The sequence below is a fragment of the Excalfactoria chinensis genome, chromosome 4, assembly GCF_039878825.1.
Source record: "Excalfactoria chinensis isolate bCotChi1 chromosome 4, bCotChi1.hap2, whole genome shotgun sequence".
NCBI classification, from domain to species: Eukaryota; Metazoa; Chordata; class Aves; order Galliformes; family Phasianidae; genus Excalfactoria; species Excalfactoria chinensis.
The window spans coordinates 11,256,121-11,270,144 of NC_092828.1; the positions used below are offsets into that span (position 1 = coordinate 11,256,121).

Below are 14,024 nucleotides of genomic sequence, written 5' to 3' on the forward strand. Positions count from 1 at the left end.
GTATTGCAAGGCTGCTGCTTGTAGTGGTTTGTCTTTTAGTGTGTTTAGTGGGGTGATTTTAAGGATGAATCCAGAAACCAGTGCTTTGTGTGAAACTGAGTAAATACTAATTTAGGTCAATCCAACAATAAATTGAAGCCACTGAATATTTTTTAGTTATTTCAAAGGCCTGGTTTCAAGCTCATAACATTCTGAGATGAGATTTAGGCCAAGGTTTCAGTATTTTCTGGTATATTAGAGTGCAGTAGTGCAGAAAGAGAACTGTGGAGCAAACTTCTAATTGGACCAACAGATAGAGGCCTTCTAATAGAGGCCAACAAAGGTATGAGCCCCATAGACACAAGAAAATAATCTGCTTTAAGTTATGCTTATAACCGGTCCTTTAGTTCTCCTCCAAAATAATCTGTAAAATCAGAGACCAGTTGTTCCTTTAAATTCTTTTTCATTGTATAACTTTTCTATCATTCACATGCTAAGCAGCAGACAAGGACTACTGATAATACTATTACCCCTATGAATAGCTTCAGCAGAGATTTAAAAAAAAACAACTCATGTTCATAATTTATGTTATGTACAATAAAATGACATACGACTAGTTCAAGTGAATCTTGATGGCTAAATGCATTTGTGATTCCTTTAATTCCCACTACCTCATCCTTTTCAGCCTAAATATTCCTTTCTACTGCTTGTTTACTTCTTGCAAGTAGATCCCCGCTTTTATTTATTTATTTATTTATTGAATGTATATATGTTTTCTGCCTAGAAATAGTCCATAAATGTACTGGGTGCTATCCAGTGGCCTGCAGTACTGCCAATCAGAAACAATTATTCAGTTGCGTATGGTTGTCATTGGTTGATACATGTTTGAAGGTGTATATAGGATTTAAATAAGTGTGAAATACTTTTATGGTTTTTGGTGTGTTACATGTTGACTTGGAAGCATTTTTCTGGTTGTATGTGTTTTAGTAGATGCATACATGACACATACAACCAATTAACTGAAGTGAAAAATGCATGTATTGGTGAAAATCATTCTGAAGCTTGCCAAATTCCAGTTCTGATCACTGCAGAGGGGGGAAGTGAAAAGCAGGGATTTGTGGTAGGATATTAAAGCACAGCTACTCTTCCCGGGGGTAATAAGAATTTGTTGAAAGGCTGCAGAAATGCAAAATCTCAGAACATCTCTTTAGCTGAGCTGCCTTTGTAGAAACTAATGTAAATGATACGTTGGCAGGAGAGTTGAGTGAGTTATAAATTCTGAGTTCATCCACAGGGTGTCATCTGTTACAGAGCCTCCTTAGTCAGGCATCATGAATGTCTAACTCACACTATGCTACAATCTCTACAAAGCAAATATTTCCTCTGTTCAGCTGTACTCAACACAATTGTTTGATTTTCTGTTGGAAAAGCTAATTTAAACATTTTAGTGCTTCTTGGTGATTGCTTTCCATCTAGTTTGCATCTAGAGAGATACTTATTAAAACAAGAACAGCTATGACTCTACAAATAAAGAAAAAAAATAAATAAATTAAAGTGTGGCTATAACAGTAAAGATATTTTTGGGTTTTATCCTCTGAAAAAGAGAAAAGGTACAAATGACTCTTAAAGTGTTCCACTAAGGAAACTCAACAATTCTGCAGGTGGATTTAAAGTAAAGCTCTACTATGACAGAAATCTGTTTGGTAGCAAACAAATGGCTGCCTAAAATGTTTTACTAGTCTACAATATACTTATAAATTGTTGTTATCAGAATAATTTTCTGTTTGTTGACTGGGGGATGTATCCTTTTTCATCCTCTAGAGATGTTTTTGCTTTTATCCATTCAGTCATATTTTATTACACACATCTGAGAACTGAAGCAAAGAATGTAGGTCATCTGAACCTTCTGGGAAATCTGCCTTGGGCATTGACAACTATTCATGTCAGCATTCCCACACACTCATTGGCTGATTACCAATTACGTTATAATGTTCAGAATTGTGGCCTTTTTGTGGGTATGTATTTTACCCTGTCCACCAAGTTTAAATTTGTCAGGTGCTAGGATAATAATTTTTATTTTAAACTTCTTGAATACTCAACATTGATGTGCTTGTGTCTTGTGTTCACAAGCATAACAAGGGTTATCTGAGGCTCACAGTAAGGCTGTGTAATACAATAGTAGAAAGGATTAAATAAAATGTGAAATCACCTTCTTTGGATGGAGGTGTCTAGATGAAGAACCTTTTACTTATTTTTATTTATCTATTTTAAATCTATTTTTCTTTTATGTTTGAAATATTTATATATATAATATACAGTTACATTAATTACTTTTAACCTTCTGAGGAACTCTTGGAAGGAAACCTCCTACCCTTACAAAGATAATGCATTAGAGTGAGCAATTTATTCTGTGGATACGTATTGAAAATAAATGGCCATTTAAATATTTAATGTTTTTACATAGATGTTTTTCCACAGATAGAAATTAGGAAAATCTGTTCAAACTATAAGCATGGAAACGTCAGAATTCTCAGGCATTCTTAAAAGCCTGAGAGGTTGTAGTTCTGTCTGTTTGTTGCAAAAGATACCTGCAAGTTTATAATCTGAGTTTGCGGAAGAAATTAGAAAAGGCAGTAAAATGTGAAGAGCAATATATGATAGTACAAAAAACCACAACAAAAAAGAAGCGACTGGTGCAGATGATTATGAAGGAAACTTCCACAATATTTCTTGGGTAGAAAAGAAACCTTAGGTATGTGACTGCTTTCCATGCTGGGTGGAGTTGGCAAATATGGACAATGGCAAAGCAAAAGTAGCTGAACTGAAGAATTTCCTTTTTTGTAAGAGCTGTAGCCTGCAGGTGTAATTCTTTTTTGTTTCTTTGAGTAAAACGAGTGTGAAAATTTCAGCAGTAAGGATTATCATACACTGTAACTGTCATTTTTCTCTATTTTTTTTATATCTTGCTTGAATGTCAGATAAAAAGAAAAGATGTCTGATCTGAAGGGGAGGGAGTAGTATATGGTTATTCTAAAATTAAAGCAAAAATAGGCATAGTTAGAGAAGTCTTTGTAATATTATCTTAAACCTATAATACTGTGCGTGTATATATAGGTTTTTTATGTCTTTGTAATCATTTTCAGGAAGCTGTTATAGGTTCTGTTGCTAGTGATTGACAGTTTTCTTTTTCTTAAGGAAGAACAATGGAGCGGTATTGATTTTGAGGGAGCTTCAGCTAAGAATACTGAATCTTCAGTTTATGTATAATGAGAACTGCTGGTCTGGATGTACCTTTATGTTTAATTTTGTTTTTGATAGCAGTGTGTGAGAAAGAGTGGAATAATTTTTTCTTTTGTCGTTTCTACTTTCTCTTTTCTTTCTAAAATTCAGTAGAGCAAGTATTTTAGTTAGCGGAGGTCACAGCCCTGCAGATTTTGGTGCTGTGTTTGGAAGAAAAGAATCCTTCTCTGAACGAGAACTCTAAGAAAATAACACACTGAACCTGGCAATTTCCTTCCAAATGAAACAGAAGTACAACTGATTCTACAAAATATGTGGGAAGACAGATTCTTAACTGTCACAAGCCATTTTCCATTCCCCCAGATATTTTCTCCCCTATCCATGTTTTTTGCGTCAGCTGAGCTGACTCATTAACAACTTCACCTTCCAGAATCCTTCCTGAATTTGAACAATGTTGTTAAAGCAGAAACCCCTTTGCCATATCAGGAATTTCATGCTGAACATTATGGGGCTATTTAAAATGACCTGGGTTTTGAAATAATTCAGCATTGGTAGCACTTGTTGCACACTTTGTTCTTGTGGAACACCAGGTTATTCTTAGAGGAGTACTGGGAAGAGGGATGGGGGAAAAGCTGATGAAGTTTTTATTACTACTCAAGAAGCAAACTAATCTTGGGACTTGCCAATTAGGGTTCTTTGTCTGCTATAGATATTCTCCTTGAATATCATGTAAAGCTGATTTAAATAATGAATACTTTTAGATACATATTAGATATGTTTTAGGGAATTAAAATGAAATATGTTGATATTTTGACTAGATCACCTTGAACTATTGACCTTGAATGTACGCAGCTTATATTTTTTTAACCTGTTTTTCTAGTTTTATGCTACTTTCTCCACATATGCTGATGTTTTGAATAATACTTTATGTCTGACACCCTACGGTGAAAAGTGCTTACTCCTTATTATGGGAAGTTAGCAGTGCCCACTGGAATGCCACTCAGCTCTATTAATTTATCATTATCTCAGTGCCTCTTGAGAATCTTGTGTGATTCAAGTCATCAGGTCCTGAATATAATATGATTTATGTTTATATGCTGTATTTCTAACAAGAGCAAAACTTTAATTTCTGTAAACATAGAAGAGTTAATATGCTTTTAGGTATGATGATGGATGTATAACTTTTCTAACCTATTGCTATCTAATTCTAGTACATAATGTAGTATAGTGCATACTACAAGGAAGTTCAGTGTGCTCGTTGACCTTGCTCTGTGGTGTAGTCTAATTCTGTTCCTTCTTTGTTTCTTTCAGGACATGAGAGGCAATACCCATAATGGCAGAGACTTTTGTGAAAGATTTGGTTGAACACTACTTGATTCTTAAATGCTGAAAGCAGAAGACCCTAGCTGGTGTAGCTCAATTTGGAGCAAAAAAATATTTTAAACTTCAAATATAATTATGTCAAAGAAAAGTCGTGCCAAGGGAGATAAGCCCGACATGGATATTGAAGCTCTGCAAGCTGCTAATGAGGAGCTACGAACTAAACTAACTAACATTCAGATAGAATTCCAGCAAGAAAAAAGCAAGGTATGTATGTGCCTTTTGTTGATCATTTTTCTAAATAGTAGCGATGTTATAAACAAGCAGAGCTTGAATCTCAAGTAATTCCCTATTAAAATATTCATTAAATTTGCATGAAACGTCTCAAGAACCACTCACTGATAAACTGAAATTTTTGTCAGGGAGGTGTGGTATGAGAAGAACTGATCATTAAATTCCATTCTCTTGCCAACTATTTTAGTACCATACAAAAGTATGTAAATATTCCCAAAGACATTGTTGCTGAAATTTGCTGTGATTTCCAAACTGACAGCACTAGCTTAGCTGGACTTAAAGGAAACCAAGGAGTTTGGATCTTAGCACTGATAACTATATGTTAATATAAGTGTATGCAGAGTTGAACACAAGCATATTCAAACCATGTTGTACATGTCTACAGGGACTGTAAATTGCCTGGAAGGAATATGTGTACGAGTCCTGGTTTGGTTTGTTTGGGTTATATGTGCTATTGTCCTTAGCTGCTCTGATGTGTCTGTTTATTAACAAAACAAACCATAAATGTTCATCTATCTAACATATTCAACAGGTATTTGAATGCTCAGGAGAACACATAGGAGAAAAGTGTTCATTCACAAAGTACATGGAATCATAGAATTGTAGAGTGGTTTCTGTTGGAAGGGACCTTTAAGTCCCTGTCTTCCCCACAGCGGGCAGAGTTTTTGGTTGGTGATACTTTCTAAAAGTCTTAAAGACTTCTCTGAAGAAGAAACATGTACTAAAGACACGTACACTTGATATAACGTGGCTTTGTTGTGTACTTGTGTTGTTATGTTCATGCAAAATATGAAACATCTTTGGAACACATGGATAGTAATACTCCAGTATGTTCAAGTTTCTTAAAGAGCCCTGTGTGATACTCAGCTTTGGATGGCATCATCTTTCATATTTTATTTCATATAATCATTTCATGATGCAGACAAACAAGCCTATAAAAAGCATCTTCAGAGTATTCAGTACAGATTAGACAAACTAAATTTGTTGAAAAAGGGAATTTCTGTGAACTCAAATTTTTAAGCACAGACTAAAGAAGAAAATGATCATAGGATGATACACTTAACAGAAAACTGAAAATTCAGATGTTATTTTATATTTTTTTTCCTACTACAGCCTGGATTACCTCTCAGACTGCAGAGGCTGTGAATTTCTGTCTGATCATTTCTCCTGTCTCTTATGGGTTTACAGAAATGATGAATGAACAGAAAAGCCAGTTATTCTGCTGCTTGCTTGCTTATCTTTCAGCTTCTCCTCTTCTTTGACATAATGAAAATGAACTATAGTACGAGTGGTGCAAATTACTGCTTCTTAAAACCATACACCCTGAAAATTACCAGTGTCTGAAAACTTCTAATTATTAAATTTAGCAGCTAATATATTGGATTTATATCACTGTCTTTTTCAGCCTTGTATTTTTGATTTTCAATTCTGTTTTGAAAGAAAAATGTAAGAATGAACTAATTTTTAGTGTTCATATTGAACACTACAGAAAAGCTAGGAGTTCAGCCCTGGTATGGTTTTGAAGTTTGATGCCTTAGTAGTGTCCTAAATTCAACTCTGATTAACTCAATTAAGGTTAACTATAGCTTTAACACCATGTCAGCTTTCAGAACAATACCACTCTGTCTATAACCAGCCTCCTTACAGTCCAGCATCCACTGCTTCAATTTGCTTACTTGTTCATGTTTCTTTAATACAAAAGGTTTATATTTGAGTACTGAGGTAGCTGCAGGAGATGCGTTTGTGTGTCACTTATCAGCTAAGCACATGGAGAAATGAGTGGGCTCACACATGTAATGAGTAGGTATTTGAATTAGGAGATTAGAGACAGTGCTCTAAAATCCTACTGAATGTGCAGTCTGTTTCATGGTAAATTCTACTGCATGTTGAAAAGCATTTCTGGGTGGATAGTGGAGTACTGTCTTGAATTTCCTTGTCTTTGCTGATGTGTATGCTGTAAGTCACTGAAGCAGAATAGAGAAGGGAGGGCCTTGCCATCAGGGCATTGGTATGCTGCCTGTGTAGCAGCTATGCGAGGTGGTGAAGGCCTTCATTGATGAATAAGTTATAGACACAGCCCTGAGAGTAATGCCTTCCAATTTTATTATTTTTGTCAGAGGCAGATGTTGGTGGTATGACAGTAGAGACTGAATCTTCCCACCAATATTCCATTTCATTTTGTTGCTGTGCAACAGATGGTAGCAAAGGGGAAGGCTGGCAAAATGGCTTCTGACATGGAAGATGTGGCACTGAATTTCTCCATGTAGAATAAATGGCACAGGGGGGTGTTAATAGTGGGTCACCTCCACTGGTGGAGATTTTTGAGTGTCGTATGTGGGGTTGTCTTTATCACTGGCAAAAATACGTAGCTAATGTGGTGCCTACATTAAAAAGAATAAAATTGTAGCTGACAGTTCACTCTGAAATAGTGAATACTTTAGAAAAAGAAAAAGAAAAAGTTATGTGAAGTGCAGATTCGTACTGAGATGACTAGGGAACATCAGAAGATAATATTTCAACAATTCAGGAAACACTTTGTTCCTGATAACAAGGTATTATAGCATTTGCAATCACTGCTGTTCCATCTGTACTGAATTCTGGTTCTGTTTCTTAGCATTAGCGTTCTGCATTTGACTGTAGGTTTCCTAGAGGTGAGATCACAGAACATCAGTATTTTTCAGGCAGAACCATGTTCTGTGTGTAACATCTCAAATCAATTAAAAGGTTTCTCCTCGGATAAATTATTAATATGTGCATATAAACAAGAGATAAAATAGTTCAGGTGAATGTAATTAAATTAATTAGCCTCAGAAGAGTTTCTTACTTTTGCAGGCCACAGAACCTGAGGTGCCATTTCAACTCAGTTGCCACTGAGTCATGGTTTTACAGACTTTTGCAAGTCCTTGTGTTTTGATGAGTTTTCTTTGTTGGTTTCTTTTTGAGTTTTCGTGTCAAATGTTGAATCTGTGTGTAACAGAGACTTCCTATATGTTCTATAAACTTCATTTTTTCAATAGCTGTATTTTATTTTATTTTAAAGATAGTATATAATTCAGTCAGACCAGCTGTATGTACTGGGAGTTTAAAAAGAAAAAGTTTTATAGAAAAAGAGTCATGGCTACCTATTTATGGAAGTATTCTAACTAATAAAACTGTTAATTGGAGAACGTAGACAAACAATGTATATATAAAATAATGTTATTACTATATATTATGTATGGAAAAAGAAATGAGCCAGATAACTGTATGAATTATAAGGAGCATCCTGAATAGCATGTGGCTACTACGGTATTGTAATTGGGAAAGAAATACAGCAACCATCTTGGAGCAGGGAAATGGATGAAGTATTTGTAAAACAATATGTAATGGTGTTACCAATTAAAGTTGAAGGGTATTTGAATTCAAATCTGTGCTCTTGTTGTATAAAGTAAAATGATCAATACTTAACAAATCACTAAAATGAGAGCATTTGGGTCATCTGTCAAACACGGTAAATAGCCAAGTTATTAGGAATAAATGTGGAAGAACTCAGAGTTCTAATAGGATTGAAGTGTTAACATGCTAGACATGTTAATGTGACTTCTTGCCCAGGTAAAACAGCTGTTAAGGAGGAGGGGAGGAGTGAGATATCAGTATGCAGATAATAAACAATGATTATCCAAAATTTGAAATAAAAAACAAGAAAATATCACAATTAAATATTCTAGATGCTATCATGTTCTAAGTTATTGACAGAAAATGCAGTGTAATCTACAGAATTCTATTCAGATTGTAGTGGAGTTTGTGCAGTTATTGTATCTGTCAAATTATGCATCTACATTTTCATCTGGAATAAAAGCACAGTTGTTGCAGCCTCTGGGAGTTTCTAGGGTATCTTGATGTAAAACAAGGAACTATCCTCAGATGTGAGCAGAAACACATTTTCTGTGATGCTCTGACATAATCTTGAGACATTAGGCTAAAAAATTATCAGAATTGGGAATGCTGGAGGCAAGAATGATTGCAGCAAATGAACAAGATGAAATGTTTTCTTTTAAAAAATTATCTGTTGCTGGAAAAGAGCAAGTGAGAAGAGGATATTTATGAAGGTGCAAAGGGAATAGAGTGAATTCAACAAGGTTTTTTGCTAGGAAGAAGTATAATGAGTAAGATCACATAAATAAAAGAAATAAGTAGTAGAGGCAGGTGGGTGGGAAAAGTGGTAACTGAGCAGTGAGTGTATGTTACATAAAATCAGTGTTTGACAGAGTGGAAATGCACCTGGTTGCAGCCTTTGCCACTTCTGTGCTCTTGTTAGAGGAGAAGGAGATCTGGAAAAAAAGATTGCCTGAAAGAAGAATCATGGCAAAATGAGTTCTTAGGTAACTGGAAGTGATAAGAGCTGTTTCTTTTGCAAGGTGTGATACAATGATATAATCTGGAAAGAAGCCAGGAGAGTTCCTAGGCTGTGGACTGACGTGACAAATTGTCACATCCAATAAAGAGATTAAATCAGAGCTGTAGATTCTCCCGAAGACTTTAACTTAAATTTCTGAGTTTAATGTTCTGCAGAAAAGTTACCATGTCTTAATCACAAAATTTTAGCATACTTTCTTTTCTCCCTGTAATTGTTTGTATTTTACTTTTACATTAAGTTCTTGCAGTCCAGTCAACTGTGACTTTATCCTGTGACATACAAATCAGTTCTAGTATGAACTTCCTGCAGTGAGCATCAACATGTTCACTTTATTCCGGAACTTGACTGTTTCTCAGCAATTTTCTCTGTCTCTAAGACACGCTGATTTGCAATGTCGCTTCCAAGAAAAAAGTTGGGACTGTTGAGACTAAAAAAGTCTTGGAAAGACTTTATCAAAATGCAAGAATAGCTGATGGGGGAACATGAACATGGAGCCAGGCACTCTCGGTGCCCCAAAAACCTGTATGAATTTTATTTATTTTTTTACTTATTGGCTTCAGCTCTTGGCTATGCTTCAAACTGTGGACAGAACAGCTTTATGCATTTAAAAATAAATACATTTTAACTGTGTTTGAGTTCAGTTTGAAACTGAGACAGTTAAGCATATGGGAAAATACCATATTACTATTTTTGTTCTTTCAGTTGCCAAAAGTATAGAGATTAACATTTTGGGAGGGAGAGTGGGACAGAGAGTTTATGGCCTTCAGGAAAGACAACTATAATAGAGCTAATTTTCTATCTTCTCTGAGAAGAAGCAATAACAAAAATAGGCTTCTTAAAGGCCTTGAAGATTAGGATGCATCAATTTTTTTTTAAAATTTTTTTTTTTTCTGGGTTATGCAGGATGAAAGTCATTTAAGATAAGATGCAGAATTCAGGGATTATAGGGTTGTTATTATTTGCATTGGGCTTGCAGAAACTTTGTGAGATGACTGGATGATATGTGATGGTATTCTGTTAGTCTGAAAGTTTGAGATGTGTTATGGAAAGAAACAATGGATATAGGTGTTGGAAGGCACTCAATGTAAAATGAAAACCATTGTTCAAGCATGCAATTTTGTATAACCTGGAACTCCCCAGAATGTCAGAATCCTTTTCACATGTATTAAAAATGGTTTTAGAAAGTCACAATCAATAATGTGTTATATGGAAAACTGCTTTTCAGTCTCATGCCTGATATACAACATGACTAATTTTAAAATACTGTGGTTCTGGAGGAATATCAGCATTGTTTATAATTGTCATTGTACAATTTATTTTCCTATATATTTTTTACTAGATCTCATTTTAGAGATTCATCTCAACATTTTTTTGTTATCAATAGCAAATTTGAGTGAATTTGAGTGTCGGTAGGTTTGCAAATTCACTCATCTGTGATAGACTAAGAAAAAGTTCAGCCTATTTACTCCCTTAAAGAATTGAGTGCCCTAATACAAGCAGTGGAGATCCATGCTATTTGCTGTAGGCTTGTATCTTCAAGTTATTTTATGAGAAGAAATAAAATATATGTATCTAAAGAAGATACTTCCCAGAAGCCAGACTTACCATTTATGTGGGAAATGATTCCTTTTTGAATAAACATATATATGATCTGGATCATCTTAGACAGGAATAATAGTACCTGTGTGACAACATCCTAATCAAATGGTGGCTAATTCACTCCTAGAATTATAATTCTGCCCTAGTTGGTGTTTAGTCCACATTATATCCAGAACATTACTTTTGTACCCTCACTATCTTGCTTCCACCTCTTTCTTCTCCCACTTTTTTTAAAAGGGGTTTGCTGTTCTTTCTGCTGGAAGACTACAAGTGGAATTCAGATTCTGGAAATTGTGAAGTTAGTGCTAGGGACTTGAAGTATAAAAGATCGGTCTCATTTTATGACCAAATTAAGTAGTAAAGTTGATTTCATTGGTTGAGCTATAACCAAGGCTTCTGAGTTAAGATGCTGTGTTTTCCCTAAAGCAAACACACAAATGTACAAGTTTAGATCCAGCCAGCTTACAATGAAGAAAATAGCAATGTTTTCTGAACCTTTCCTGAACCATTATTATAGCTTTAATTTAACTCTTTTGTGTTTGACACAAAAAAACTGTGGAAAAAAAACAAACAAACAAAACAGTATTAATTATGCCTTCGTAGTAAATTTCATTCTGAATACTAATAGAGATTCTACCCTACATACAGCTCTAAAATCTGTGGCAATTTGCATCTTTTGCATAATATAGCATAAATTAAACATATTAATACATCGTGTGGTCACAGGTCCCAGTAGTGCAATACGTAGGTGCAAGAAGCCTAGGAATGCTGTGGCAGGACCTAATATTCTACTGCCTGATGACCTGATTTTTACCACACAGTGTTATGTAGATTATCTGTTTTTATTGCCACTCGAGGTCAAAACACAAATCTTTGAAATCTCTGCTTCTCTCTGTCTTTGCTTGAGAGTTAAAGATCACATGTAGAGCCTGTATTCTGGCAGATGCAGATGTAGGAGTTGTAGGAAGGTGTTGCTGATATTAGATGCTATTGGATACAATATACCCTTTCTGGTGTGCTACAATACACAGCACATACAATACAAAGGAGAGTAAGCTTCTCCTTTTTTTCTCCCCCATCTGTATTAATGTCTAATCACACTTGGAAATTACCTTAGGTCAAACAGTGGATCTGGGTGTAGGAATTTGGAATTTGAATCCCAAAGACAGTTTGTATATATACAAGGTAAATCAATGATTGGCTGAGAATCCCATCTGCAGTACAGCGTTAGTACTCTTTAGCTACAGAAGGATGCTGTGGAAATAAATTACCTGAGCCTATATGAAAATCTGAGTCACTATGAACATCCTTGAAGTATGGTCCGTTGAGTAGTAGAAAATTCTTCTCACCCTGAACAGGAGAATTTTTTCTCTCTCTGTTTCCTTTTCCATCAGCTTGTTGGGTGCAATGTGAGAGTTGTGGATGAGAGTAATCCAGGGTGTTTGGTAGAGAAAATTGTTAGAGAACTGGGTTGTATGTTTCTTGGTGTTGTTTTACTTCCTAAAACTGAGAAGTTGCTGCTGGTAGCACCTCTGAAAAGAGGATTCATCTACATGCAGGCAACAACAGCCTTTTTCAAGCTCTATCTCTCTTTTTGTTTGAAGAGAGAAATTTTGTGTTTACAGTTTTGCTTTTGAATATTCAGGATGACTTTTTAAGAAGGTTTACAAAAAAGCTCTCTTGGTGAATTGTAAAGGTGTTATGGTGCTTGCTAATCAATATTTTACATTGATGTTCCAGGTGGGTAAATTGAGAGAGAAAATCCAAGAGGTTAAGCAAGAAAGGGAGCAGGAGCAGCACAAGCACACAGCCTACGTTTCTGAACTGAAAGCTAAGCTCCATGAGGAGAAAATGAAGGAGCTTCAGACTGTCAGAGAGCTGCTGATCCGGCAGCATGAGCAGGAAGTAGCAAGAATGGTGAAAATTAAAGACAGTGAAATTCAGCGTCTACAGTCAACAGTCAATGTGCTGCGGGACGGGGCGGCCGACAAGGTAAAGACCGCGCTGCTGAGTGAGGCGAAGGAGGAGGCTCGCAAAGCATTTGACAGCGAACGAATGAAGTTGCAACAGGAGATCTTGGAGCTAAAATCTGGTAAAAAGCAGCTTGAAGAAGCTTTGAACAACATCATGCAGGCGGATAAAATGAAGGCTGCTGACCTGCGCATGGCTTACCAGTCCCATCAGGATGAGATTAATCGAATAAAACGTGAATGTGAGAGAGATATTCGCAGGCTGGTAAGTTCATGAAATAATACATTTGCTTATGGCAGCATTTAAGATATTGCTTTATCTGCCCACAGTTAATATATCTAACCTGTACTGCAGTGACATCTTCCACCAGTGCTGGCTGGTTCAATAGGCTTGAGGAATTCCTCCCTTGAGGAATTAAATGACAAGACTGTATGAATATACAGATATAACTATATTGGATACATAAGCAGCCATGCTTGTCTTCTATGAGTTTCAGTATTTTAGAAATATGATTCGCCAGTTTTGAGGTATATCTGCACACTTCTGTACTGAGCCATGAAAATTCCCCAACAGGCCTCAGAGCAAATGAGGTGAATAGAAAGATCCCAGTGCCTAATAAGGATAAGAAAAATTGCTATTTGGCAAAGAAATCACTCTTTCTCTGTACAGCATGAAATTATATGGAAAGATGTCCCTGTAATTGACTTCATATAGTTTTTATATTGTTTTTCATTAATTTAGATAATGCTTCTGGACATGGATTTCTTGTTTTGCTGCAATTTTAGTTTATGTTTTCCTTCTACAAAGAAAATACATTCTTGCTATGTGTATATGCAAGGGCACAATGTACAGACAGCTGAAAACAAGAAAGTAAAAATAGCTAGTTTCAGACTGGAGATACAAGTGAAACAGAAGCTTTAAAAGGAAAGATACAACTTGGAGAAGATAAGTGAGCAAGAACAACTCTTACTTATTTTGTTTTTCATCCAAATTGCAGCTAAATTGAAATAGTATTGTTCTATTTCTAGACCAGATTATTTCAATATTCAACGAATATGCACATCCATAATTGCACTTCTTCACCCACTGGGCTTCAACACGAACTGCCCCAAAGCATACCTTCAGCTGAGGGCTGCACAGATGCACGCACCTCTGTAATTCTCTACCAACAGACTCTTGTTTCAGCAGCATGACTGTTTGCAGGGTGTCTGAAGTCTGGGCTGGT

General features: G+C 35.8%; 1 protein-coding gene across 10 annotated transcripts in view; it reads left to right on the forward strand.

Annotated features, from left to right (window-relative positions):
* Nucleotides 1-14,024, forward strand: part of JAKMIP1 (janus kinase and microtubule interacting protein 1) — a 126,716-nt gene that overhangs the window by 54,033 nt on the left and 58,659 nt on the right. For all 10 annotated transcript variants that reach the window (XM_072336599.1, XM_072336593.1, XM_072336597.1 and 7 more), the window contains exons 3-4: nt 4,531-4,806; nt 12,569-13,063. In XM_072336599.1, the coding sequence (XP_072192700.1) occupies nt 4,678-4,806; nt 12,569-13,063 (624 nt within the window). In that variant the 5' untranslated portion in view covers nt 4,531-4,677. The remainder of the gene's footprint in view (nt 1-4,530; nt 4,807-12,568; nt 13,064-14,024) is intronic.